Source organism: Colletotrichum acutatum (genome assembly GCF_030867785.1).
Source record: "Colletotrichum acutatum strain CBS 112980 chromosome Unknown BDZ83scaffold_18, whole genome shotgun sequence".
Lineage (NCBI taxonomy): Eukaryota > Fungi > Ascomycota > Sordariomycetes > Glomerellales > Glomerellaceae > Colletotrichum > Colletotrichum acutatum.
Genome location: NW_026849012.1, coordinates 248,921 through 274,196, shown reverse-complemented (window position 1 = coordinate 274,196; position 25,276 = coordinate 248,921). Strand labels below are relative to the sequence as shown.

Sequence of the window (25,276 nt, the reverse complement as noted above, 5' to 3'; positions counted from 1 at the left end):
TCTTAGCTTTTTGTTTAGTCTATATCCATTTTCACAGATGCGTACCAGGTATGAAGGGCATCCTCAGAACGATTCGAAGACAACACATGGAATTTTGGTACCCATCCACTCGTCTCAATCTGCAAACGATCGTGAGACGGTACTTTTTCTCAAAAGAAACTTCTCTAAATCTAGCAAACAGTATTCTGGCCCATACTTTTGTCCGGAGATTTCAATGCCTCGGGCCCCCCTTCTCAGATTTGAGTCTTGGCTCCTCGCCAGGTGCATTAATTTTAACTTACACCCAGATGGCCAGGCCTTTTTACCCCGCAAAGCTTGATTCACCTTGGATGAGGTGCCTATTTCATTGATGAAACGGGAACATTATTTCAGGGATTCAAACAGATTCCCGTTCATGTATCACTAGAAGGTTTGTCGCTCTCTGTCAAGTACGAACACGAAGGCTATTGTTATCTTGTTGTTTTGTCAACATCGCGATGTTCAGGGAAATATCCGAAAAGCCATGTCCGGCAATCACATGCCACCAGATCTCACACCCACAATGAACTTGGTCGCTTAAGTTATGGGTATAAATGAAATTCCCTACATACAACAACTCCTATGAGCATTACACGACCAAATATTAAGCCAACGCGTATAAGCGCCCGCAAATGAATCGCATCGAACCTCCATCAACACGAAGAAACGTGACACCACAATTAGCAAAGACCCAAGGAACTTTTCCAGACCCCATGGCTACCCTGATAGGTAGATGCAATGCGCCTAACTCTGCTACTGGTGCTGAAGACCGTCACCTTTCCGTATCCCAAACAATTGTCGCGACAACCTAAGGACTTTACAGGCCGTTGCTAGGTCCCGCACCTCCAATGTGTCCGTGGTCTCCGTCGTGGCTGCCGACAGGGCGGTTCTTGGGCTGACCAGCCTCGCGGATGTGGAGTCCCAGAGCGGTGGGATCGATGTTCCTGTGTCCCCAGAGCAAGAGGAAACCGAAGCCGGGCTTGGCGAGAACATCCAGGATACCGTAGAAAACAGCCTCAGAGTCGGGGTGAATCAGGTTACCACCCTCGGAGACACCCCAGGCAATGGGGTACAGGAACCACAAGAAGATGGTGAGGACACCGCAGTTGCGATACGTGGAGCTGACCTGCCCGCCCAGCGCACCGGCGTGCTTTCGTCCGTCAACCACGAGCGCGTAAACTACGTAGAAGAAGGCAAACATGCCAAACACCCAGTAACCCCACTTGTAGCTGGTGCTTGTAAGGGCGCCTACTAGGCCTGTAACAACCATGATTTCATCCGCGAGGAGGGCGATCATGATGCTAGGCCAGGGTAAACCAGCAGTGAGAAGCAGGTCCAGAAGCAATAGCGGCGTGGTGATGAACCAATCGATGTACCGCACGTAATAGATCTCGCGTGTGCCGGCGCCGCCAACCTGACTATTGTTGCGGGGGAATTCAACCTGAATAGGTACCTGGCCCAGCCCGGCGCCCATGGAGAAGTACGCTATGCAAGCGACAAAGGTAATCGTGGCGGTGATGTAGTGGAAGAGGCGGTGCGTCTCTCGCTTGGTGAAACCCATCCCTAGAAAAACGAGCGTAGAAAACGCCATGATAGCGCAGACGGCAAAATACCAGTCCGAGGCACGGGGTGAGATGCCCAGGTCGGCTTGTTGGCCAACGCGGGCGTTGGTGTTGAGAGCATCGTTCGCCATTGTGAGAGTGTTGTTCGCAGCTCGGTTTTCTGTGTCAAATGCAAGCTGACGGCAGTCTTTGAGCGAGGCGCTGCTGGTTAAGTATGCCAAGGTATATGGCAGGAAGTATTGTGATGCTAGTCTCTGGTCTTCTTGTAGTATAGTGAGGGAGCTGCTACATGCCATATATCTTCATCTCTTGTCCTCGGCCAACATCAGATTTAGGCCCGAGCTAACGCGATCCCAAAAGCCCCTGCCGGTTGATCCGCATCTAGCCATGTCGGATGACTTCACCCAGGCGAAGAGGGGATAGGTGGTATTGAGATTTCCATGAGCTCTGGATGACGTTTAGACTCGAAACGCCAACTTACCGCAAGTTGTAGACGATAGGCTAGTCGTCGACGCGAGGACACCATCGCGATGGAGGAGTAGCTTCGCCGTAGCCCAAACAGCGCGACACCCTCGCAGGTGAGACTAGGCTAGCAGCGGTTATTGGGCCAAGACGGGCGCTATGGTATTCCAAGCTCGAGCCGTCCCTGTCAACAATGTCAACCGTCCAGAAATGACTGCAACGCAAAGGGATTCTGCTACTCGTCCTTCAGCCTAGAAGCGGGGTCAGGCGAATAAGATCAAATGAGTTGTGAACTCTCTCCCCGCGCAAATCCTTGACGAGTCCATGACGGCAGGAGGCTGTAACCCTGGTTGTCAGGCCTGAAGCGGAGAATTGCTCCGCGCCAGAACGAAAACGACCCATTTTCAAAGTAATTCACTCAGTGCGACTGGGAAACGATTTGAGAACAGTTTTTTTTTTCGCGTCTCGAAGTAGGGCGATGGTGACAAAGTTCCGACGTAGGCATGTAAGGCGGTTGGCGCAACAAGAAAGGATTTGAGGTCGATGAAGTCACCACTTTTGCCGGCTTCTGGACCGGAAGCTGCCGAGTGGTATTCCCGGCCCCACTAAGCCGGAGCTAGCGCCGGCAAGTGATTTGATGTCTGCAGCGCAAAGCCCGAAAGACTTGGCAGCAGACAGGACAGCACGTCTAGCCCGTCCAGGTTTTCTTCAGGCTAACGCTCCAACGGCTGGCAAGACATCATTAGCTTTATTCTAGAGGGAGCCATAAGGAAGAAAACAAATTTGGCTTCTGCTTGGTTTGCCGATCGCCAAGCTGTGTGCGCGATCTGTCTCATGTCCACGATTTCTGCCACCCTTGTGTCAAAACAAGTCTGGTGACCATGTGCTGCACAGTCGTGGTTCGCACTAAGTTGCAGATCTCTTCGAGCCAAACTTACACGCGAAGTCTCTTTGACGAGTTGGCGGCCGCATGTGTTATGAAGGCATTGGCAAATCGCATTCCGTTGACCGATTGCCATAGCTGTAGCTGGGCGTGAGCAAAGGCAGGCTTGTGGCATGTCTCCACGCGTCCAGCTCAAACCGGATCCGAAATTACTTGCGTAGGCGACCTGGACCGCGCACTACGAGGGAGAAAGACTACTAAGCAATTCCGAACTTCCGAGTCTCTCGTCGTCCGATGTCGTCATCGAGCCAGAATCGATTGATGGGCAGTCTGTCGGCAGTTCGAGCACGGATGGGAATGGTGGTCTAATGCTCGAGCGCGACCAGTAAACCATCCCGGCCAACGTCGGGCCAGGTGATACAACCCACCTTCAACCGTGCCTTGAATTCTGAAGTGCAATCAGCCGTCCCTGAACTCTAGCCAGCTTCACAAAAGATAATTCAGACCTTCTGCCTGAGTCTTTTGGCCGATGTTGGCAGGTTGATTTTTGCCATTCATCGCAGAAGTTGAGCCTACATGTTGACAGACAACATCGAACGTACCTTGGCCAGGCAACGTCTGCCCTACGCGCGAAGATGACAGATGAACGTCGGGGAGACGAGAATACTCGTCATCCGTGAGTACATATTCTTTGGCCCTTTTGCCCATAGCTGATCTCTGACTGCTTCCTTGTGTAGTTACCTGTCAGGGAACTTTGCGCCGATTCAATCGTGTCTCCCCTTGACTCCCTGCAGCCATGAGGGCACGATCCCTTCTGATCTAGCAGGAGGCCAGTATGTTCGCAATGGCGGCAACCCGGTGACAAATGATGATGCGAGCCGAGCGGCGCACTGGTTCGATGGCGATGGCATGCTGAGTGGTGTTCTATTCCGCCGGGCAGGGGAGAAGAACACTTTGATCCAGCCGGAATTCGTCAATCAATACCTGTTGACCGACGTCTACTGCCACGCAAAAACCAACAAATACCTGCGCCGACCAGTAGTTCCGAGCATCGCAACGCTGGTGAATCCGGCAGTGAGCATGGTTCGCATCATTCTCGAGGTTTTCCGAACCGTGTTTCTGGTATTCCTCTCGCGACTCCCAGGCTTTGGTCGTCCTATCAAGAAGATTAGCGTCGCCAACACCAGTGTCCTATTTCACAACGGGAGAGCGTTGGCAACGTGCGAAAGCGGCCCCCCGCTCAGATTCGCATTGCCAAGCTTGGAGACTATTGGTTGGTTCAACGGAAGAACAGCAGAAAACGAACCGCGACAAAGCACCGAGAGTGGCTTTGGGGGTACAGGTGTCGTATCCTTCATGAGGGAATGGACAACTGCTCACCCCCGAGTTGATCCGGTGACAAAAGAGCTCATTACGTTCCACGCTACGTTTGTCCAGCCGTTTGTGCGTTATTCCGTGGTGCCAGCAACATCAAAGTCCGGGACCGGCCGCTCTCCGGTGTTCGACCTAGCGGTTCCAGGAGTCGAGTCACCCAAGATGATGCATGACTTTGGGGTATCAAGGAACCATACCATTATCATGGACCTGCCGCTGTCGTTGGATACCATGAACCTGATTCGCGGTGTTCCAAGCTTGTCGTACGATTCGGCCGGGAGGTCACGCTTCGGAGTCTTCCCACGACACCAGCCGCACGCGGTTCAATGGTTCGAGACTAACCCTTGCACCATTTTTCACACCGCTAACTGCTGGGACTCGATTTCATCGGAGACAGATGTCAATGGTCCTAGTGTGTCGGTCAATCTCGTGGCCTGTCGGCTCACTTCCGCATCCATGGTTTTCAGCGCCGGCAATCTTCCCACGCCAGAGATGAAGCCAGTGCCTCCCGAGTACGCTGAGGAGGAGCAGTGCCGATTGTACTACTACAACTTCCCACTGTCGGCCGTCGCCGGAATCCAATACAATATCAGACACCAGTGGGCTTTATCGGCCATTTCCTTGGAGTTCCCATCTGTTGCACCGGCGTACTCAATGCAGGAGGCTCGATACGTTTACGGATGCTCCACCGGCGAGGCATCTTATACAGTTGCCCTTGGCAAAGCTGCAAAGATCGACCACTTGGCCAAGTTTGACGTTCGAACATTGATAGCACGAGGCGTCGCACAACCACCACAGCCAGTCAAAGGCTGTGTAGATACACGTAGCATTGCCCAGGTCATAGAGAGCCAGGATCCGCAAGACCCTATCAAGCTCTTCCGAATGCCCGTCGGATGGTATGCGCAAGAGCCAAGGTTTGTACCTCGGCGTGAACTAGACTCCGAGGACGACGGATGGCTGTTGACATACGTGTTCAATGAAGATCAGCTCGACGAACATGGTGAATGTGTGCGCGATGCTGCGAGCGAGTTGTGGATAATTGACGCGAAAGAGATGAAGGAGGTCGTGGCTCGGATCAAATTGCCGCAGCGCGTACCGTACGGATTGCATGGAACCTGGTTTAGCGAAGAGGAGATTGATGAGCAGAAGCCATTTGAGAGAGTAAGGACTTTGGCTTCGTGAAGAAGAGCATAGCAAATTGCGTCTGAGGTTGGTTGAAGGGATACTGGGCCTGTCTAATTATTAGCTGGTGGGAAATTTCCTTCATGATACCATGTCTTTTCTAGCGAGCAGGGAAGGAAGTAATGGCGCGTGTGTGTAGATAATGGGAACTCTGGTTCAACTGCATGATGAACAAAATATGCGCGAGATAGTCGACCTGACGAGAAACGGTTTTCATAATCATCGCGCGACGGCCCTCCGTCTTTGTCTGCAACGTGTCGTGTCCCAGTCTGACCAAAAAAAGTACACCGTCTCCGTGGTCAAATCACGCCTAGAAAGGGGGCAATACGGCCCTCAGGGACGCCTTTGCGTTGGGCCCGACGGCTGTACGATTCAGTGAGCGATGAGACAGAAAACTCGGCACTTTCAGGTTGGACGCATCCAGTTCGTCATCCGCGACTGACCACATCGACATTAACATCCTAAAGGCCAAATTTCGCTCACGATGGCTGGCAGAAGTTAAGAGGTCGGGGAGACTCAGGTTGCCTTACCCACCAGCCGCTCGCTAGTCACACTAACGCTGTGTGCACAACTGGCACCATGGCCTCACGGCACAACCGCCCCTAACTGAAACCTGCGTCCCCGGCACTGAGGTGGCAGCCACTGGATTCTGGCTGGGGCTGTTGTAGGCTGGACCTTGCTCCTCAACGCTTCCTGTGGTGCGCTTTAGGGCCGCATTGCGCCTCGCGCCCCATGCCACAGGTTCGCTGCCCGGCGCCCTGGAACCTGCCCCCCTTCGCTTCCCCTCCCCGGCCCTGGCCTGCAAATCCCCCTCATCAAGAGCGTGTTGAGGCTCACGGCCGAAAAAGCGTCAATCTCAACGACATCCGTTTCCGTAGCCGCCGACGACTCATTTTGTCTGTGATATCTTTCGGCGATACCTGTTGGGCTTTGGGATAGGTAATCTGGCGATGCCCAGACATTTGGTGAGCGCCGAGAAACGACCCCGCAGGGCAGTGCTGAAGGGCGTCGACGGTCATTCAAGGGATGGCGAGTGTTCGGCGTCTAACATTCAACTTTTGGGCCCCGAGACTGTGAGGTAGATCAACTTCCAAGACCATCCTGAGGTATCGTGTGTGATATGGCGCGCCATGGACATTGCTCCCCGGCGTCTTCCTGGGCAAGATTCCTTTTACCCCTCTTCTTCCCCCAGGTTCCCCGGCATTTGGATGGGCCCATAGTTCATGTTGGTGTAGCGTAGGCGGTCCCATAAGCCTTTTTTGACCTCTCGAAATGTTTGCATTCCCAGGCAGACGAGACCTTCAGTGAGGGTTTGGCCAAGGGTTGGCAGCATGGAGGGCCCCCACACTTGCATCTGGCGGCAGACAGATCTAAGGTCCGTACCGGGGACAGGGCCGTCGGATTGGTGCAAAAGTTTGGGGCAGTTAAGCTTAGCAATTGCCAAACGGGACTGCTGCAAGGTGTGGTGGATTGGTTGTAACTTGTCCACAGTCATGGTCTAGAGCGAACTGGGCGATACGTGGCAGCAATTGCCGGGGCGTTTGCAACCGGCTTTCCTGGCATGGCGTGTACATTGCTGAAACTTGGCCGTTCTCCATTCCTTGATAGAGTGATGGTATCTTTGAGCTGAGTGGCTGCTCGTGCTATCGTGTGAACGTGGGATTGTAAGAGGATGGAGAATTGCAATGCAGGCTCGTCTCGGCGTAGCAGACGAGCCCAGAAGAGATCCACTACGTCGACAATGTTTGGGCTTCTGTCGTTGGTTGGTGCTTTCTTCGCATTCTTACCGCGTGGACTATTGGGGAGTATGCATTCGTATCCCGATGCACATTCGGATACTTGGGCTCGAGCAGGCATACGTCTCTCGGCTCCAATGGCCACAATGAAGCTGAGGAGACGCATTTTTCTTGGCGTTTAGCATTCAGCGTTTGAATTTCGATAGGGCAGGTCGAGACGGGAGCGGTCCCACACGTGACACTGCAGACCACGTACGCTTCTCTACCTTAGAGTTGGAACTGTCTGTACATTGTACGTCGGAGAAGTCGGTAAAAGGAGGAGAAGAAATGACTGGCTCTAGCGGTGTTTGAAAACGCAAGGTCAGCAAGCAATCCCGCTGGGCTACGAAGTATCCGTCTTAGGTACTCAGTACTTGATCCAAATGCTAGGTCCCTGAGGCTGGGGCATGGTGTGTGTCGGGATAAGGCTTGCTTGCCATGGTCTGCTCACCTACCACTTTGGGAGAACAGGTGGATGAGGTGCGGAATTGCGCGATTGGCTGTGGGTGTTGACAGGCCAGGGAAAGACCACACAGGCATTGAGAGAGTCAATCCATCCAATGTCCTCCATGGGCATTCTGGCCGTTGTTTGGTGTGTTTGACATGTTCGCTTCTTTTGCTGGATAGCGGAAACAAGCCAGTGACGACAGTGATGGAAGACAATGGTAAACAAACAGCTTGGGCGGATGAAAGCGCGGCCAAGCGAGGCGAGTCGAATGCGATGCGGTTGGTGTATGCGTAATGTTGGGAAATGGAAAGCAAGGCACGTGGACTAGACTTCTTGGTATGATGTAAGGCACCTAAGATATCGTGTCTGTGGCCGTCTATCAGAGGATACGATGAGGGAAGGTGAAGCTTGGCGGAACATGCTGCGACTACTCCGTACTCCGTACCATTGCGAAGGCGAGGTGGCCGTCGCAAGGTTTCGCAAGGTTTGCAAGGGTGGCCCTTCGTCTGTCCATTAATGTCTGGTCTGGTGGGGGAGGAACGATTGTCATCTGATGTCGCTCTGGACAAGGCACATTTTGGGGGCCCAATGAAGCGCACAAAAGAGGTGAAGGGGTGAAAGAGTACATGGTTCGGAGAGAGGAGGAATATCCGCAGATAGGCGCACAAAGGTGTTGGACTGAGACGAGAAAAAGAGCAGCTGCCAACAAGACATTCAACTGGCAAGATGCAATTCAAGTCGCGACTTGCCAGGCAATGCTTCCTTCCTTCTTCTCGAACGGAATCAGGGTAGTGGGGCTGGAGGCACTAGCGCAGCTTGCCAAGAGCCGCGTGCCATCTGACCAATCGAATGACTCAAATGAGGCAGGGATTACATTGTCAGCGATGATGGCCGTAGAAACTGGAAAGTAACGGACCATTGCGTGCTTGTGTATCCAAGATCAGGTACCTGATCAGAAGCGTAGCGTATGTACGGATACCACTGACAGAATTGACACGCAAAGATTCTCACTGATAGTCTGGACGACCAAGAGTTCGGTGCTCTTGGCCTTACAGAGCAAGACGGTTTGGATGAAGCGAATGGTTTGCACAGCCACTCTGGTCACAGTGGCCGCCCCTATCAGCTATCAGCTGGCCAGAAACGGCCCCGACACCCCAGCCACTTGCCGGAGTCATGATTGGACGGCGGGTTCCCTCCTTCCCTGATGACGACGACCAGCCCGCGCTGGGCGGACATCGGTGCTCCTTGGCGGCGCCGCTGCGTTGCTTCTCCACCCCGGGCCTGCGCGTTCCCATCATCAGCACCGTTTCTCGCCTTAACCTTGGGGATACCTTACCACGATACCTCACACAGTCAACATCCGAGGCATTCTCTCAGCTGCGTATTGAGTGAACTGCCCTGACCTGACGCTACACTACAGCGGACCTTCCAGTGATTGCCACCATGCTTCAGGGGCTGTGACGGCTGATGCGTCACACAATGTTGCTGCGGACTGCGCCGTCAGCTAGGTAACTCAGGGCAGTAGTCAGTGTTGGTCGATCCAGTATGCTGGATTGCACCGTTTCCACAGTTTCGCCGGCACGAGACCGCTGGGGAACACGGAGGCGCTGGCGGCGACTGGAGGAAGCTCGTCTTGGCAACTGTGTACTTGTCGTTGTTTCCGCCGCTTCGAGTCTTAGTGCTTTCCCTTTCTCGCTCAATTTGGCCTGCCAGTCCCGTCACTCTGGCAGCCGGACTCTCCTGTCTTCCAAGTTGGTGGCACTTGCTTGCGCAGTTGCTAATACCTTCCCTTAAGGTACGGAGCAAGGTTAGGGAAGGTACCTTGAGGAAATAGAAATGGAAATGGAATCATTGGGAAGGAAACAGACAACCCGAACGAACAGTGTGCCTTCCCGTTGCTTGCGCCTGCATCGCAATCATGGAAGGCAGGAGCATCCGCAAAAGTATCAGGTACCTTTCCTTCCCTTTTGGTTTGCCGCATCTGCATCCATGGGCGTTCTTTTCGGTATACTCAGCCATCCCCCGCATCATCCATCATTCATCATCCATCATCTTCAATTTGCTTCCTCTCCCCCGTTGTTACGCCTTACCTGTTTCCCGTTTATCGTTTCTTCTGTCAAGCACAACCTTGACGTCTCGTCTCGTCTACAGCTGCAAGCCGACAAAAAGTTAGGACTCAAGACAGACACACCCATCTTGAACACGTCCAACCTTGTCACCTATTCACGCCCCTGCGATTTGCCAAGCTTCCCGCCCACTTTGTCACTCAATATCCAGCATATTTTGATCAAGGTATACGGCGTATGTTAAGGTACCTTACTTCACGTACCTTACCTGACCCAAAGTACCTATCTCTACAAGGCATACCCCGCAGCTTTTATTGATACCAGGTGACAGAAGATACCTCACATCCAATCCCCTCCATGCAAGTCCTCCTCCCACACTCTGTTCAACTGTTGCATTCCTTCGTTCCGACACTAACAATTGTGGCCCTACTTTAGCTCATGACCGACACATGGTACGAATACCTCACTGGCTCCATCTTCCAAGACAAAGTCCAAGACAGGAAGCCGCCCAACGGATGCGCTTCGGTCTTCACTTCTTCGGCCCATCCACTCGTCGTCCCGTTCGGTCGGAGCTATTTTCCCACCACCGTCCCGCGCCCGCGTTGCATCCCTCCTCCCCACCCCAGTCCTCGGACAGTCAACGGGGGTCGTTTGGTAAGAGGTACCTCGTCTCTCTCTCTCTCAGTCCCCAGGCCTCTCTCGTTCGTCCGTTACGGAGATACGTCCAGATTTCCTAGTATCCCATCCATCCATCACCCTCCTCTAGGCTGGTTGTCTTCCCGGTACATACATCCACGCTCCCCTCCCTTGGCACGCATTCCACCCGCCACAAAGTATAACTTAACGCTGTCTCCTAGCACACACCTCTTTTACCCTCTTCTTCTCTTCTCTTCTTCATCACCAACCCCAAGCTCTGAGCTTGCCCGTTCTCTATTAACAGACTTCTTCCCAGATCAACATCTGCAGGGCTTTACCAAAAGCACCAACATACACCATCCAAACCCCCCAAGCGCGCGTTTTAAGCCGTAACCTACCGATATCCGATGGGAGAACCCGAAGCCGTCAGGCATGGTGAACACAACACAGCTGCCGCGGAAGTGAATCCCGAGCAGGACGAGCCGCCGTCTATACCGCGGCCCCCGCCCATCCCCAACCCGGTCCCCCACTGGCCTGCCCATTCGGTTCCTGTCACGGACATAGGTCTCCTCTGGCAAACCGATCTTGAAAATGGCCTCTCAAAGGCCGATGCTGCCGCCCGTCTTGAACGGGACGGGCCTAATCGTATCGAGGGCGCAAAGGGCTTATCCGTTTGGGAGATTGTCATGAGACAAATCTCCAACAGTCTGACCTTGGTTCTTGTCATTGTCATGATTCTGTCCTTTGCTATCCAAGATTACATTGAAGGAGGTGTCATCACCGCCGTTATCCTTCTAAACATCGTCGTGGGGTAAGTTACGTCGTCCGCCTTCACCTTGTCCCCTCGCACTGGTCCATGTCTGCTTCCCTCTGCTTCTTCGTGCCTGGCCGACAGAATTCATGATTCTCTTGAGTCGTTGCATTGCACAAATGGCCTAGCTTCCGCCCCGCGGCTGGGTTGGGTGACTGCTGACCGCTCCTGTGGCACCGCGCACTCAATGTACCCTGCCCGTGAGGTTCTTGGCAAAGTGGCTCATCCTCTACCCCTGCCACCGAGCCGACTCGGTCTCACACACCTTTCCCTCCCTCAGCACTTCGGTCGCCTAGCATGCATGGCTGACATCTCTCCAGCTTTGTCCAGGACTACAATGCCGAACAGACTATCCAGAGTCTGTACGCGCTGTCCGCCCCGACGTGCAAGGTCGTCCGCGACGGAATCGCGGAGACCATCAAAGCCGAGACTCTGGTCAAGGGTGATCTTGTCATGATCGCTGTCGGCGATGTCGTTCCAGCCGACCTTCGTCTCCTCGAGGGAATTAACCTCTCCATCGACGAGGCCCTCCTTACCGGCGAGTCGCTGCCCATCAGCAAGCACCCCGAGGCACTCTTCGAGGAGGCTGATATTCCCCTCGGCGACCGCATCAACATGGTTTACTCGGCTACCACCGTCACTCGAGGACGCGCCCGCGGTATCGTCACCACCACTGGTATGGAAACCGAGGTGGGCAAGATCGCCATGATGCTTCGCACTACTCGTAAGAGAGACGAGAACGCCTCACTTCCCGCCCGTGCTCTCGCGCGTTCCAAGGCTGCCATGAAGAGCATCCTGGGCCTCGAGGGCACTCCTCTTCAGGTCAAGCTTAGCAAGTTTGCTCTGCTGCTGTTCGGTCTGGCTATCCTTCTGGCCATTATCGTCTTCGCGGTCAGCAAGTTCGACATTGATGACCAGGTTCTCATTTACGGTATCTGCGTCGGTGTCGCCGTCATTCCCGAGTCCCTTATTGCTGTCCTCACCATCACTATGGCTGTTGGTACCAAAGCAATGGCGTCTGGAAACGTCATTGTTCGCAAGCTCTCCTCTCTCGAAGCCGTTGGTGGTGTCACCAACATCTGCTCCGACAAGACAGGTACGCTTACGCAGGGACGAATGATTACCAGAAAGATCTGGTTGGCCGAAGATACGACCGCCATTATAGAGGGCACTACAGACCCCTACGACCCAACCAGCGGCAAAGTGCGTTGGCCTGGATCGACCGCATCAAGCTCGGGCTCTAGTGGAGCCTCGACTCCGACGGTTGAGAAGTCTGACGACACTATCATCTCTTCGTCCTTCGGCGCCTTCCTCAAGGCTATTGCTCTGTGCAACAACTCCGCTGTTACCGACGGCAAGGCTTCGACCGATACCGAGTCTATGACCACCGCTACTGAGGTGCCGGTTTCATGGACTGCCATCGGCGAGCCCACCGAGATTGCCCTTCAGGTCTTTGCTATGCGATACGGAAAGGGAAAGACTGACCTCATCTCGTCCGAAAAGACCAAGATGTTGTACGAGTTCCCCTTTGACTCCACTTGCAAGCTCATGAGTGTCGTTTACGAGTTTCCCGGCGCTCCCCGCCAGGTGTTTACCAAGGGTGCCGTCGAAGTCATGGTTGAGAGATTGGCCGAGTCGGACGATGTCAAGCAGAGAATTGCGGCCAAAGCTGACGAATTAGCCTCAGAGGGTCTCAGAGTCCTTTGCGTTGCTCAACGATTCCTCGAAGACGCTGAGAACGCTAGCGAGAGAAACGAAACGGAGTGCAAGCTCCGCTTCCTAGGTCTTGCTGGCCTGTACGACCCCCCTCGCGTCGAGACTCTCGGAGCCGTCAAGAAGTGCAACACGGCTGGTATCTCAGTCCACATGGTTACCGGAGATCACATTAAGACTGCTACTGCCATTGCTCATGAGGTCGGCATTTTGCGCGGCGGCGAGCCGTCCACAGCAGTCATGGCCGCTGGACAATTCGACGCCATGACCGACGCCGAAGTTGACGCTCTTGAAGCCCTCCCTCTTGTGGTCGCTCGATGCAGCCCTATGACCAAGGTCAGAATGCTCGAGGCCATGCATCGTCGCAAGGCCTACTGCATCATGACTGGTGACGGTGTCAACGATTCGCCTGCTCTCAAGAAAGCCGATGTTGGTATTGCCATGGGCAAGAGAGGCAGTGACGTTTCCAAAGAGGCAGCGGACATGGTTCTCACCGATGACAACTTTGCTTCCATCGTTACCGCCATCAAGGAAGGTCGCCGCTTGTTTGACAACATCCAGAAGGTTTGTTTCCCGCGCACTTGTTCATTTAAGACCCTTTTCTAACCAGGCTTGCAGTTTTTGCTCCATCTCTTGATCTCCAATATCTCCCAGGTCATCCTCCTCCTTATTGGTCTCTCTTTCAAGGATAGAAGTGGCACCTCCATCTTCCCTCTGTCTCCTTTGGAGATTCTTTGGGTCAATCTCATCACTTCCTCATTCCTGGCTATTGGTCTTGGGCTGGAGGAGGCTCAACCCGATATCCTCTTGCGTGCCCCTCACAGTCTCCGTGTCGGTGTCTTCACCTGGGACTTGATCCGCGACAAGATGATTTACGGGTTTTTTATGGGCTCGCTCTGCTTGGCCGCGTTTACTTCCGTTGCGTACGGACCAGGCGCGGGCGATCTCGGCAGCCACTGCAACGACGGCTGGAACGAAACCTGTGACGTTGTCTTCAGGGCCAGATCCACCGTTTACGCCACCTTGAGTTTCTTGCTCTTGGTCACTGCCTGGGAGGTCAAGCACTTCCAGCGCAGCTTGTTCAACATGAACCCTGAGTTGTGGACTGGCCCCACGGCCGTGTTCAAGACCATCTTCAAGAACCGTTTCTTGTTCTGGGCCGTCGCCGGCGGCTTCATCATGACTTTCCCCGTCATTTATCTCCCCGTTGTCAACCGCGCTGTCTTCAAGCACGGCATGATTACCTGGGAGTGGGGTATTGTCGTTGCCTGCCTCGTCGTTTACATTGCTCTCATTGAAACCTGGAAGGCTGTGAAGCGTCACATGGGTCTCGGCATGATTGCACGCAGTCCAGAGGGACAGGTTTAGTCCGCGCTCTAGACTGGACATAATTCTGCTGCAAAGCAGATGCCACTGCGCAGGCTAACGTAAAATACACGGGAAGTTTCCTGGTAATCGGCGCCTCGGTGCAGAGTTTTGGCGGGATTGATATCAGATCCAACATCGGTAATGGAAATCAGGCTGAATGGGGCTATTCAACATGAGTCTGACGGGCTTTCTGGCTTCGGTGATACGTTTGCTTTCGTCACACTCTTTTAGTATCTTTTCTATCAGGCTTTGGCTGTTGAGGATTTACTCCGGCCCAGAAATGCCACGCAATAAAACGACCTCGACTTTTCGAGCTCAACCCACAGTGTATACGTTCCCTCTTGCCACAATGTGTGCTTTTATCGTGATCCTTAATGGCCCTTAGAACTCTATCTACTTATCGACAGCACCAGCTTCCTTTCTGTCCTGCTCAACCTTCTTCTTGTACTCAACCCAATCATCACTCCTCGGAAACGGCACATCCGGCACCTCAACCCCCAAAAACGCACAAAGCGGCTCCCACCCGCCTCCAGGCCTATACTCGAGAAACTTACGCCCGTCAGTCTTCAACGCCCTCACCTCATCGTGGTGCCTCTTAAAATACGTCTCTCCATTCTTCTCAAAGTCGTTGTCCCAACAGACAGAGTGATACGCGTCCGCCAACCCCTCCATTGGCGATTTCTTTTGGTGCTGATCCCGGTGGAGGTGTGCGTGGATCAGAGTATCGCGCATCGAAGACGCCCAGAACTCATAGGGGCGGGTTGTTAAGATAATCGGGGTTGTAGGGTATGCTTTTGCGAGCGCGGTTGGGAAGAGAGAGGGGGGAAAGTCGGAGACTGCTTCATAGGGGGAGAGGAGGGCGTCCCATTGGGAGTTTGACCAGGGATTTTTGGGGTTGGAGATGGGGAGGTTGTCGGTTATGGCGGCGATCCAGAGGTCTTGGTGAATATTTTTGGCGACTTCGCGCATGTGGTAGACGGGGGCGATTTTGAGGATTGCGAGGGCGTCGGCAAGGGCTGTGGGGTGTTAGAGTGGTGGGGAGGAGGGTGGGGGATGGGGAGGGGAGGGGGTAACATTGGGTGCCTGTTCTGGGGAGACCCAGGACGAGGACTTTCATTTCAGGCATGGCTGACAATTTGGAAATTGGTCCTGTTCGAAGCGGACGATATTCCAATGGTGTTGAAGGTGAGTGAGCTGACTACGGCGATTTAAAGAATCTGAATCACCATAGGCACCGAGGACTGTCTTACGGCTTTTCGGTTTGTGAGACTTCGTGTTGTCTGAAAAAGGAGGATCGACTGAGTCCGACATGTTCCGCGATACACGATCACGGGGTTGGCCCGGATAGGAAGCTGACTCGGAGCGGGTCGAATCGGAGATGCCGTGAGGATTCGGCGCCCGGTCGTGGCTCCACCTTTTGCGGGATTACGGCCGGCGTCATTCCCGATTCTGTCCGCTGGCAGACTACATCACTCGAAAGAAGCGCTTTACTTGCGCTTGACGAATGGAAAATTTGGAAACTTCTGAGGTAGGGATAAACTAAGATCTCTGCGAAAGAATAGCTAGGCTGAAAGGAACGGCCGAGCTGCTGGGTGCTCGATTGTGCGCGGAGAATTTTTGGCCATTGCTGGTTTCAAGCCCAGCAAGCGGAAAGACATAAAAATATTGAATTCTTCGTGAAACAAACGACCGAATCAAATTCTAGCGTAAGACATAGTTGTCGGTGATTGGCAACATGCGTAGACTAAGTACTTCTTTAGGTCAATTCTTTTCTTGATGTTCTATGCTGCCCAGGGGGTGGGGGGGGGGGGGGCTGGCTTAGTATAAGTAGGCTCGCACGTAGCCTACGAAGCGACAGAGCGAGCAGCAACCATGCGCGTGCAAACAACAGCAGCCTGGATGGTTCCTTTCCGCCCATGGTTGTGATGGGAGTAATCTCGATCGATTAGCTGGTGTAAACAATAAGAAGCGGATAACGGCTAGCCATCTAAGCCTTTGCCAGTCGAGCGTTGTCGTTGCTTCAGCGCCACTCCTACCAGAGTGTTTCATTTCGAATACGCGTGAAAAGTTGGGTAGTGTGGGTAAGTATATCGAAAAGAGCTCTTATTGTCATGTGGGATCAAGGTACCTAGTTGGCGAGGATGGGTCCCACCCAGCTACATCACACCTCACGAGCTTCCTATCCTCCTACCTGTACTCTGAGACCATACACACATAGACAAACCAGAAGAGAGGTCAGTGAACCTTGGACTGGCAGTACGGATCAACCATCACTTCGACTACGATCTACGATATTTATACTGGTCGTACAGAACGACAAATGCGAAAACAGCCCGCCATAGAGCGAGTTCAAGTAGCCAGGCCCTTTTCCACGAAGAGCAATTCGAGGTCTCAGTCTCAACATCCCATTGGTGGGCTGCTGTCTCAAAGTTCTGTATTTTTCTTTGCTTCCTGCTTTTATGAGCCTTAGATCTCCGCAGTTGGCCATGTTTGAGCAAGACATACTGATAAGGCAGGTATCGAGAAACTAGAGAGCCAAAATGAAAGTGCAAGAGTGACGAACCAGTGTCGAAGATATAAATAAACTGCTCGATTTCCGCCTTGACGTGAACTGTGGTTCAATTTTTTCTTTAGTCGTAAGGATTGAAATCAGCCTTCAACTACCTTACAACAAATAAAGTGTTGATAGACATGGCTGCTCAAGTAAGCCAACGCGAGTCAGTTGTAGCCTTCCGTCGTGGGATAACTTTATTTGAGCTTATTAAGCAAGTGCCAAGCTAAGTTAAGATAGGAAGATCGAAAACACTTTCATACCTGGAGCGGCTGAGATCTCCATGGTAAATTTGGTTTGTCTAGAAAAGATTATCAAACAAACCCATGCTGTACATCATTGAAGGACAATACTAGCAATCGATAGCAGGGACGATAAGCTTTTCGAATTCCTTCAAATAAACTTTCCGAGTACGAATCTCAGATCAAGGGTTCGCCCCTCCATCAGCCAACTTTACCCCATTCGTCCTACGCTCACCGTGATTTGCCTTTCGGCCCTGCAGGCTGCGTTCATCCATACTAAATCATACGAACTCTACCACCGAAGTTCGTCCCCATGCCGGACACTCTGCAGAGTAAAGGCCCCCCTAGGGTCCGTCTGGAAAGGCAGGAAGTCTTTCTTAACTAGAGTGGGCAGAGTTTGGAGTTTGTCGATTGACGGGTTGAGTTCCTCGTGAGATCCTCTCCAGACCATCGACTTGGCGCTAGACTGGATCACTTTGGCTTTGTGAAGCGTAACTTAGAATATCATAATGCTGCATCGCCATAGGACCTCTACTAACCTACTTTTATAACATCATGAAGAAAGAAAGGCGGTGTTGGTGATCTGGGAACTTGGTTGGTTTTATCTATATATCTCCACATCTCGTTCGCCAGGAGTCAGACTCATCACTTACACTCCTGGAAGTAATGTACCGAGGTACAATTCGCCACTGAAAATGTGTAATGAACCAGTTCCTCTCCAATCAGCACGCATCATAAATAAGCTTATTCGATGAGGAGCGAATCGCATTTAAAATGAATGTCTAGGGTCAAAGCAAATGTCCTGTCACCTACCCATTTCTCCAGTCTTCTCCACAATGTGAGCCACGAATAACAATTTCATTCCATGAAAATCATCTGCCGATACCCTGGAACTCCGCTCGTACCTCTGGAGAAGTGGTCGACTTCAAAGCGCGATAAGAGCTTGTTGATATCGGAGCTTCTTGTGCGTGAGTCTCATCTGGCCAGTGACAAGACAAGCTCCAAATATCCATTCTAGGAAAACCTCGGCTTAGGAAAAGATCAAGGGAACCAGGCCAACAGCAGAACCTTCTTTACCATGTATGGAGATTGTGGGACGATGCAGCTCAGAGACTCCTGTGCAGAGTCAAGAGGTCTGGGCAAAAGGGGACCGGACTACCAAGGGTCCGGACCTTTGAGACCATCAGCTACACCGGACTCTCAGGATTGTGGCTCTTCAGACCGAGAAGGTTCTGGTGGAATCGGATGTGACGAATCCGCGGTCCAAGCCCACCAACCTCGGTGATTCGCCGTTCTTAGCCCACCTCAGGTTCGTGAACCAGCCAACTTGGGGGCACAGCGCGCCGCCGTGTCCTGTTTGAAAACATCGGACATCGAACGAGGTCTGGACATCGAGTGAGAGGTGCCAGCTGTCTCTCACGCATCCCCTCCCGTTCCGAAGACCACCTGGTGATCCACGATTACTTGGCCCCTGGCATCCACAAATCCTACTGCCATCCGACGAACTGACCCGGGGTAAGGACCAGTTGATGCCACTACCACAACAATGACAGATTCAGTCGTTCATGTCGATGTCGGGATAACCCATCCTCAGCCACCCCCGTCCCAGAAACAAATTGGTGACAGGGTTGCAGCTTCAGATTCCTAGCCAGGCGCATGGCCGCGCCCGGCACGGACCTCTGCAGAGGAAATCTGCGGCGAAGTGACACATGGCAGACATTTGTCAACTGTGTCACTGTCTCAGATGGGGCACAGGATGCTGAGTCGAATCCGAATGCGCGGCTTTTGATTGCTTGGCACTGGCAGAGATCGTTGCCACAGTCCATTGGGAGATTGGGTGCTAAGACGTCGTGGAGGCTCTCATCGAGACGTGAACGCACGATGACACTCAGTGCCGCACTAGCGGCTGCCAAACAGGCGACAAAGTGCCTCTGTAAGAATGCCTGTTTGGCGCCACTCCGCCTAGCTAGGCACTAGAGGCAACTGACACGCATACCGCTAACATGTTATGTGCAGGCGGAACACCCCGAGGTGCTGCTGTGTGCTAGCGTTCCCGCACCAGTTTCCTGAAGTTCTGCAGGAGTGAAGTCTACTCAGTCTGCGCCACTAATTAGTGTACTGGATATTTGAACCATTGAGTAAGCTTATTGCGTTAGTCTGGAGAGAATTTGCGGGCCCAGAGGCGCGACAGTGTGCAGCACGTTTGCCAAGACCGCGAGCTTGATATCGAAACCCAGGCTCTCAGTTTTACCTCGGAGCCATCGTAGCTGTCGAGCAGAAACATTTGACATGAGCTCTTGACAAATTCAGGGGAAAGAAAGCAACGATTTGTGCCATCTGAAATGCTTCGGTAGGTATCGCAGCTTGCCGCGATCGCAGTATGGTCTAGGCGGTGCGATTCATGAACGCACACACCATGGGGAATGAACAGCACCGCTGCCGGAGGATGAAAATAGAAAGGATCATCTTTTCGGATCCAGGGTTGCCATGTAGGCCGAATGTGAAAATCTGTCAGTCTTGCCCTGGTCGAGAGACTGACGCTTCTAGCTGGGGTCCGTGAATCCACATTTCGTTTCGTCTGACCGCGAAAGCCGTGATCTTTGGTCGACGGCCGAACCACGCCGCATGGCGTGCCGTCTGCGCGCGTTTCAAGGGTTCATCCTCGGCCCTGACTACACTCAGCCGGATGAGGCTCCCGCGGCGCCAATTGCAACAGCTTAGGCAAATATTGACAGATTCTGACGATGGGAACTGTGAGAGAGGTCGGTTTTGCGTCCCGCAGGTCTAGGTACTGAGATTACAGGCCGATGAGTCGTATGTATTCGATGTCTCTTGGACTAAGACTGCAATGGCTCGGATGAAGTCTCGGTGACGGGAAGGCAGAGACCAAGTTGACTCGTCGTCAATGTCTACAAGCTGGTATATTAAGACGATGGATTTCCTGGTCTAGGTCAGGTTTCCTTCCATCTCATCAGCATCCAGACTTCTCAGCTTACAACGATCTTCCAACACCTTTCCAAACAACTTTCATCCTTCGCTTCAATCAAATCAAGCCTTCGCTTACCGAATACCAATCAAAATGCACTTCACCAACGTCTTCGTCCAGGCCCTGCTTGCCGGCTCCGCCGTCGCAGCTCCCGCTTCTCTCGCCAGCAAGCGTCAACTTCAGCCCATCCAGGCTGCCTTGACCAACGTCCAGGACTCGCTCACCGGGCTCGACACCGCTGTCAAGGTACGACAAGAGGACTTGAACATTGTTCAGTGACCGAAGCTAACCCGCTCTTGCATAGGCTCTCAGCGCCGCGGATCCCAACACCGCCGCCAACCTGCTCGATGCCTCCAACAAGGTCCAGACCTCGCTGAAGCAAGGTACCACGCAAATCCAGGGCGCCCAGGAGCTCTCACTCACCGATGCCCTCACGCTCCAGCAGTCAGCCGGTGGCTTGACCACCGCTGTCCAGACCTCTGTTGATGACTTGGTCGCTAAGAAGCCCGAGCTTGACAAGCTCGGCGCCACTTCCATCGCCGTTGACCAGCTCAAGCAGCAGAAGGCGACTGCCGGTGACTTCAGCAGTGCCATTGTTTCCAAGGTCCCCGCCATCGGCCAGGGTATTGCTCAGCAGTCTGTTGATCAGGTCACTCAGTCCCTGGACGGTGGTATCCAGAAGCTCGGCGGTGATGCTGCCGGTGGTGCCGCCGGTGGTGCCGCGCCTGCTGCCCCCGCTGCGCCTGCCGCTCCCGCCGCCCCCGCTGGCGCACAGGAGCAGTTTCACGCCGAGGTCATGGCCTAAGCAGCGCAATGTGAGGATGAGAAAGATGGAATAGGATCCAATCGTGGAGATCTGATGATTATATGAAGATTATTAGCGAGTTTCTTTTGGTGCAGTGTATTGATAGGCGGAGACAGAATGGTTAGCTGAGCTGCCGGAGCAGCTGCGCTGCATAGTTTGTTCTGTTCAATCGAACTTGATTCTTACATTGATTTTGCCTTCTGAAAGGTGATGATAAGATTTAAGTCTAGTCAAGGTTCATTGACAGGTTCCGTGACCTTTGCTCTAATGTTAATTTCAAGAGAGGGTTGCGGCGGCCAGACTCGCTCGAGTCCCTGAAAATTAGGCGATCCCGGTTGGAGCCCTCTGAGCCGCAAAACGAGGAGTCGCAAAACGACGATTCGATTCGTTCATGAGTGGCCTTCGAATGTAGTCCGTGTCAAAGACGATTTCCACCATCAACGCGATAGTCGCTGATAACAAATGATTCGGTTTGACCGGTATCGCAGTCCTGGTTGTTACTAAGACATTTTCAACCCAGCTTGCGCGACTGGGCGGAAAACTTTCGCCGTGCTGGGTAGCGACATCAAGGCCGTCTCGTTTATTCCAATTCGGAAACACGCGACATGCTCGAGGCCAGTCTTGCAAAGTGCCGTTGTGTTCCAATGCCGCTTCGAGATAGATACCAACGTATCTACCGTTGCCGCGTTCGAGGGACCTATTTTTGAAGACAAGCAGGCCGCAACCCTTTCTATCGGTGAATTTCTGATCAAGCATGGCCATTATACTCGTTTCTTCATCCAGCGCCTCGGGGGGGTCTGCCGCGTAAAGACGATAGTCGGAGAAGCCACGCGGGAATGTGACGAAGCAAGAGACCTTGGTAAGCTTTCCTCCCAGCTTCTGGAGAGGCTTAAAGACCCGTATTGAGAGGGAGTCACGGTCCGCCTGGCAAAGCATGGAGATTACGATGTTCGTTGATTTTTCGGGTATGAATTCTGAAAACCAATCAGGCTGCGAGGCGTTTTCTTCATGCCATGGAAGGAGGGACTTTATCGAAGTTGAATTGAGCGATATCCACGGGGCAGGCAGGGATACTCGAGTATACTGGTGCCGGTAGTCGCTGATGTGAGATGACAAAGGTAGGCAAACGGAGCTCCTGGGATACTCCTCAACTGTGGTGCAACTCAAAACGCCCAGAACGAATTCAGGTGACAAAGTTTGAATTAGTGGTAAAGATATTGAAAGACCGGCATTGGTCACTGTGTGAAACGGTGGTATCGTTGCCGTTGGAGCTGCCAGACGGGACCAGGACCTGACATTTGCTGACTTGGAGAAGAGCGAAGGAGACGGAGCCAAGGGTGCCGTCATGGACAGGCTCGGTATGTCGCAGACAAAGACGCTCTGATCATCGGAGATCCTGATTATCTCCTGCTGCAGCCTCTGGAAAGCCTTGTCGCCCTCCCCGTAGATAAGCGGCATGTTGACATCGAAGAGACCGAGGAGACAATATGCTTGGTCTTCGAGGCGAGTTGTAACACGGCCAGCGGCCCAAGACATGATTTTGGCAATACTGAACTCGGAAGGGGCTGTGTCACCTAAAAGACACTTTATATCAATTGCGGTTGCTCTGTGTATGGCGTCAAGCAAACTCTGCTTTGTTCCAATGAGCCTCCAATCCTGAGCGTAGAAGTTGATACGGCGGGGTGCAATAAGCTCTTGCAAAGTCCAGCCACGAGTAAACCATTTGCTGTTCAGGAATTGACTGTCCAGGGCGCGATTCTCCTTAGAGGCTGATACGTCAGCCATATAAACGTAACAAATAGCTGCTCCTTTGTACCAGGCAAACATGGAGTTGATAGCCTCAGACAACTCGGCAGAGCTGCGTTTGTCGATGCAATTGGTGTCTACCCAAGCGTGGGTGTACCCGTACCGCGAGGCCAGCCGACAGAACGATTCGATCTTGAGAAAGCCTTTCTTTCCTGTCCTAGTCTCACGGTGGCTCCATTCTTGGAACGACACTTCTCCGTCCTCCCAGGTGTGGGAAAGAATGGCGTACAGTGGGGTGCGGACACGGTCAAACTCCTCGAGCTCCAGTGTTGCCGTATTGATCAGACGCATGGTTGGAGGATGGTGACACTTATAAGGGCAGCTCACCTACAGGTAACGAGAAGGCCACCATGAGCTTCACAGCGAAGAAGTGAGATATGTTTGGAATGAGGGGTAGCCCAGGCATCTATGAGTTGGGAGAGCCTGATCACTTCGAAGCTCATGGTGAGATGACTAAGCGGCAAGAACATGTTTATCTTATCTCTCATGGAAAGTCCTTCCTCTCTACAAGTTTGTACAGCGCTTTCATCGCATGATGTCAATTGTACTCGAAGGAAGCATCAGCCAATATCCCTTTCTGCGTGTTGACGGACACCTCCGCCGTTGATCGGGCAAGTTCCCATGATCAATCTTCCAGAGCCGGTACGGCCGACCTGATTGTCCCTGAAGAAGCTCTCACGTCCCTGAGTTGGACGAACATGGAAGCTTCTCAGGTTTGCCACAGGATTCATACTGACATCATCCCTGATTCCCCGGCGGAGCCTCTACTCCTAGCCCCCCCGAATGTCACCACCCGACATCTCTCGTCCAACAAATGAAGCTTCAGATCTTCCATTTGCCTTTTTTAGCCGTGGGTCCTCATTCATCGGTTTAGTGCGACCGGTGCGATTATCAGTTGGAAGTCCCGGAAAGTTGAGATCGTCTCCTTCTGGAGTCTTGGCGACGTGATGTCTTGCTATCCTCCTTGATTTATTGCTCAATTAACCTCCTGGAATCGATGTTGGTTACCTTTCCTTCACTACATTGTTCTTCAAAGGTGTTACGCTCTATGCTCGTTCCGTAGAAGTCTACGATCTCGCTGGTTTCTGACAACGATGGATGAGAAAGCAGCTCCTGGGGCCTACAGTCCCCCTGATCCGAGGCATCCGCGCTCCAGTGATATCAGTACCGAACATCGCCATTCTCATCAGTATGACCCCACAACGTTTGGTCGTCATAGCTTACAGATTATTCAACCGCGGAAGCCCGCTTCTACGCGACATGCCGATGGTCAACGACAACATGAATCCAATTCCGACAGAAGAGATGGAGACGTTGATGAGAAGACGTCGCAAGCTCAGAATCTGCCAGATATCGACACATCCCGGCGCCCAGCATCAGCACCACACAACCAACCCTCATCCCCACGATCCCCAAAGAGGCGCGCCACCAGACCAAGCCATGACTTTGACCGTCGCTACGACGGTCCCTTCAGCCGTCCAAGCCTCGCCATGACCCGGCGAAGCTCCCACTCACCTACACGGCCGTCAACGGACCCAAACACACCCCACATCGGCGAAGCTCCCGGTTCGGCCAGGCATCCTCCCCAAACCCTCCCGGCCTTCCAACCGACTCCCCCGCCCCTGAACTACACCCTCCGCACCCGCAAGACAGCAATCGCGCTCTTCTGGACCCTCATCCTCTTCGACTCCATCGCCATGCCGATAGCCCTCTATTTTGGCCTTTGGTATGGCGTCGGCCCGGGAACGAACACGCCCACGGAAAAAAAGGAGAAACTCTCCCCCAACGCCGTCTTCTCCATCGTCACCGCGGCCGTGGGCGGCGCCAGCATCGTCGAGTACTTCGTGCGCTTCTGGAGGCTTTGGCGTAAAGGCAGCACATGTCGTGTAATTGGGGCGCATAGGTGGTATCTCGACTGGTTTCACTGGAACTTTTCCTTTGCGTGGATCATAATCATGATTGAGCTCATCGTGTAAGTGGCCCTCCTCCCATCCGTCTACAATATCATTAGCATCCCAAGTCACACATGATTGACACCATCCAAGAGGCACCGTCCCAAGAAACCCCCCAATCCGCCTCCTCTCCATGCCCGTCCCAACAATGCTCCTCGTCTTCGGCACCCAACTCCTCCTAATCGACGCCCTCCGCGCTCTCCACCTCCCCTCCCCGCTCCGCATCTCCTCCGTACCCCACAAAGCTCAGCTGCGACCGGGCATCTACTCCGTCATCGAAGACGTCTGCGCCGTCGACGGCTCAGGCGGCACGGACTTCCGCGTCGCGCTCGATAGGCGCTACGAGGCGAGCCACGTCTTTCGCGCGATGCTGAGGCGGTTGGGTGTGTTTTGGGCTGTTGGCGCCGAGGCGTGTGCTGTGCTTTGTACGGCGTTGATTTTTGGGTTGAGGAGCGGGGAGGCTGCGTACGTTGTTGGTTGGGCTTTGCCGTTTGTGTGGGCTGGTGTCTGGACGGCTGCGACGTTTTGGTATGTTGGGAGAGAGTTGAGGAGAGAGGCGAAGGCGTGGAGTGAGGAGGTTGCGAGGAAGGGGGCCGCGGGGTCCATGTCCATGGCGTAGGTTTGACAAGACTCAGG

General features: G+C 53.2%; 9 protein-coding genes across 9 annotated transcripts; 4 read left to right on the top strand and 5 right to left on the bottom strand.

Moving 5' to 3' along the window:
* Positions 1-835: 835 nt before the first annotated feature.
* BDZ83DRAFT_570689 (bacteriorhodopsin) lies at positions 836-1,711 on the bottom strand (the record flags this gene model as incomplete). Its single annotated transcript, XM_060504332.1, has 1 exon — positions 836-1,711. The coding sequence occupies one exon, from the start codon at positions 1,709-1,711 to the stop codon at positions 836-838; it is 876 nt and encodes a 291-aa protein (XP_060368345.1).
* A 1,619-nt stretch (positions 1,712-3,330) lies between these two features.
* Positions 3,331-5,758, top strand: BDZ83DRAFT_138801 (retinal pigment epithelial membrane protein). The gene is made up of 2 exons (XM_060501269.1): positions 3,331-3,601; positions 3,663-5,758. The coding sequence occupies exons 1-2, from the start codon at positions 3,561-3,563 to the stop codon at positions 5,479-5,481; spliced, it is 1,860 nt and encodes a 619-aa protein (XP_060368344.1). The 5' UTR covers positions 3,331-3,560; the 3' UTR covers positions 5,482-5,758.
* A 1,214-nt stretch (positions 5,759-6,972) lies between these two features.
* Positions 6,973-7,383, bottom strand: BDZ83DRAFT_648852 (uncharacterized protein; the record flags this gene model as incomplete). The annotated part of the gene is made up of 1 exon (XM_060510227.1): positions 6,973-7,383. One exon carries the CDS (start codon positions 7,381-7,383, stop codon positions 6,973-6,975), a length of 411 nt encoding a protein of 136 aa, XP_060368343.1.
* BDZ83DRAFT_767064 (uncharacterized protein) lies at positions 6,973-8,402 on the bottom strand (the record flags this gene model as incomplete). Its single annotated transcript, XM_060515276.1, has 2 exons — positions 6,973-7,554; positions 7,712-8,402. Coding segments are annotated over 2 exons (843 nt in total), but the record flags the coding sequence as incomplete, so codon positions are not given.
* Positions 8,403-10,416: 2,014 nt separating this feature from the next.
* Positions 10,417-14,495, top strand: BDZ83DRAFT_138766 (potassium/sodium efflux P-type ATPase). Its single transcript, XM_060501268.1, has 4 exons — positions 10,417-10,424; positions 10,723-11,217; positions 11,538-13,494; positions 13,549-14,495. The coding sequence occupies exons 2-4, from the start codon at positions 10,814-10,816 to the stop codon at positions 14,296-14,298; spliced, it is 3,111 nt and encodes a 1,036-aa protein (XP_060368341.1). The 5' UTR covers positions 10,417-10,424; positions 10,723-10,813; the 3' UTR covers positions 14,299-14,495.
* Positions 14,496-14,691: 196 nt separating this feature from the next.
* BDZ83DRAFT_749295 (P-loop containing nucleoside triphosphate hydrolase protein) lies at positions 14,692-15,424 on the bottom strand (the record flags this gene model as incomplete). The annotated part of the gene is made up of 2 exons (XM_060513745.1): positions 14,692-15,314; positions 15,373-15,424. The coding sequence occupies 2 exons, from the start codon at positions 15,422-15,424 to the stop codon at positions 14,692-14,694; spliced, it is 675 nt and encodes a 224-aa protein (XP_060368340.1).
* Positions 15,425-20,170: 4,746 nt separating this feature from the next.
* On the top strand, positions 20,171-20,882 carry BDZ83DRAFT_570895 (hydrophobic surface binding protein A-domain-containing protein; the record flags this gene model as incomplete). The annotated part of the gene is made up of 2 exons (XM_060504350.1): positions 20,171-20,323; positions 20,382-20,882. 2 exons carry the CDS (start codon positions 20,171-20,173, stop codon positions 20,880-20,882), a joined length of 654 nt encoding a protein of 217 aa, XP_060368339.1.
* A 75-nt stretch (positions 20,883-20,957) lies between these two features.
* On the bottom strand, positions 20,958-23,119 carry BDZ83DRAFT_609770 (uncharacterized protein). The gene has a single exon (XM_060507554.1). The coding sequence runs from the start codon at positions 22,977-22,979 to the stop codon at positions 21,204-21,206; it is 1,776 nt and encodes a 591-aa protein (XP_060368338.1). The 5' UTR covers positions 22,980-23,119; the 3' UTR covers positions 20,958-21,203.
* Positions 23,120-23,782: 663 nt separating this feature from the next.
* On the top strand, positions 23,783-25,259 carry BDZ83DRAFT_570901 (uncharacterized protein; the record flags this gene model as incomplete). The annotated part of the gene is made up of 2 exons (XM_060504351.1): positions 23,783-24,660; positions 24,734-25,259. The coding sequence occupies 2 exons, from the start codon at positions 23,783-23,785 to the stop codon at positions 25,257-25,259; spliced, it is 1,404 nt and encodes a 467-aa protein (XP_060368337.1).
* Between the last annotated feature and the right edge of the window lie 17 nt (positions 25,260-25,276).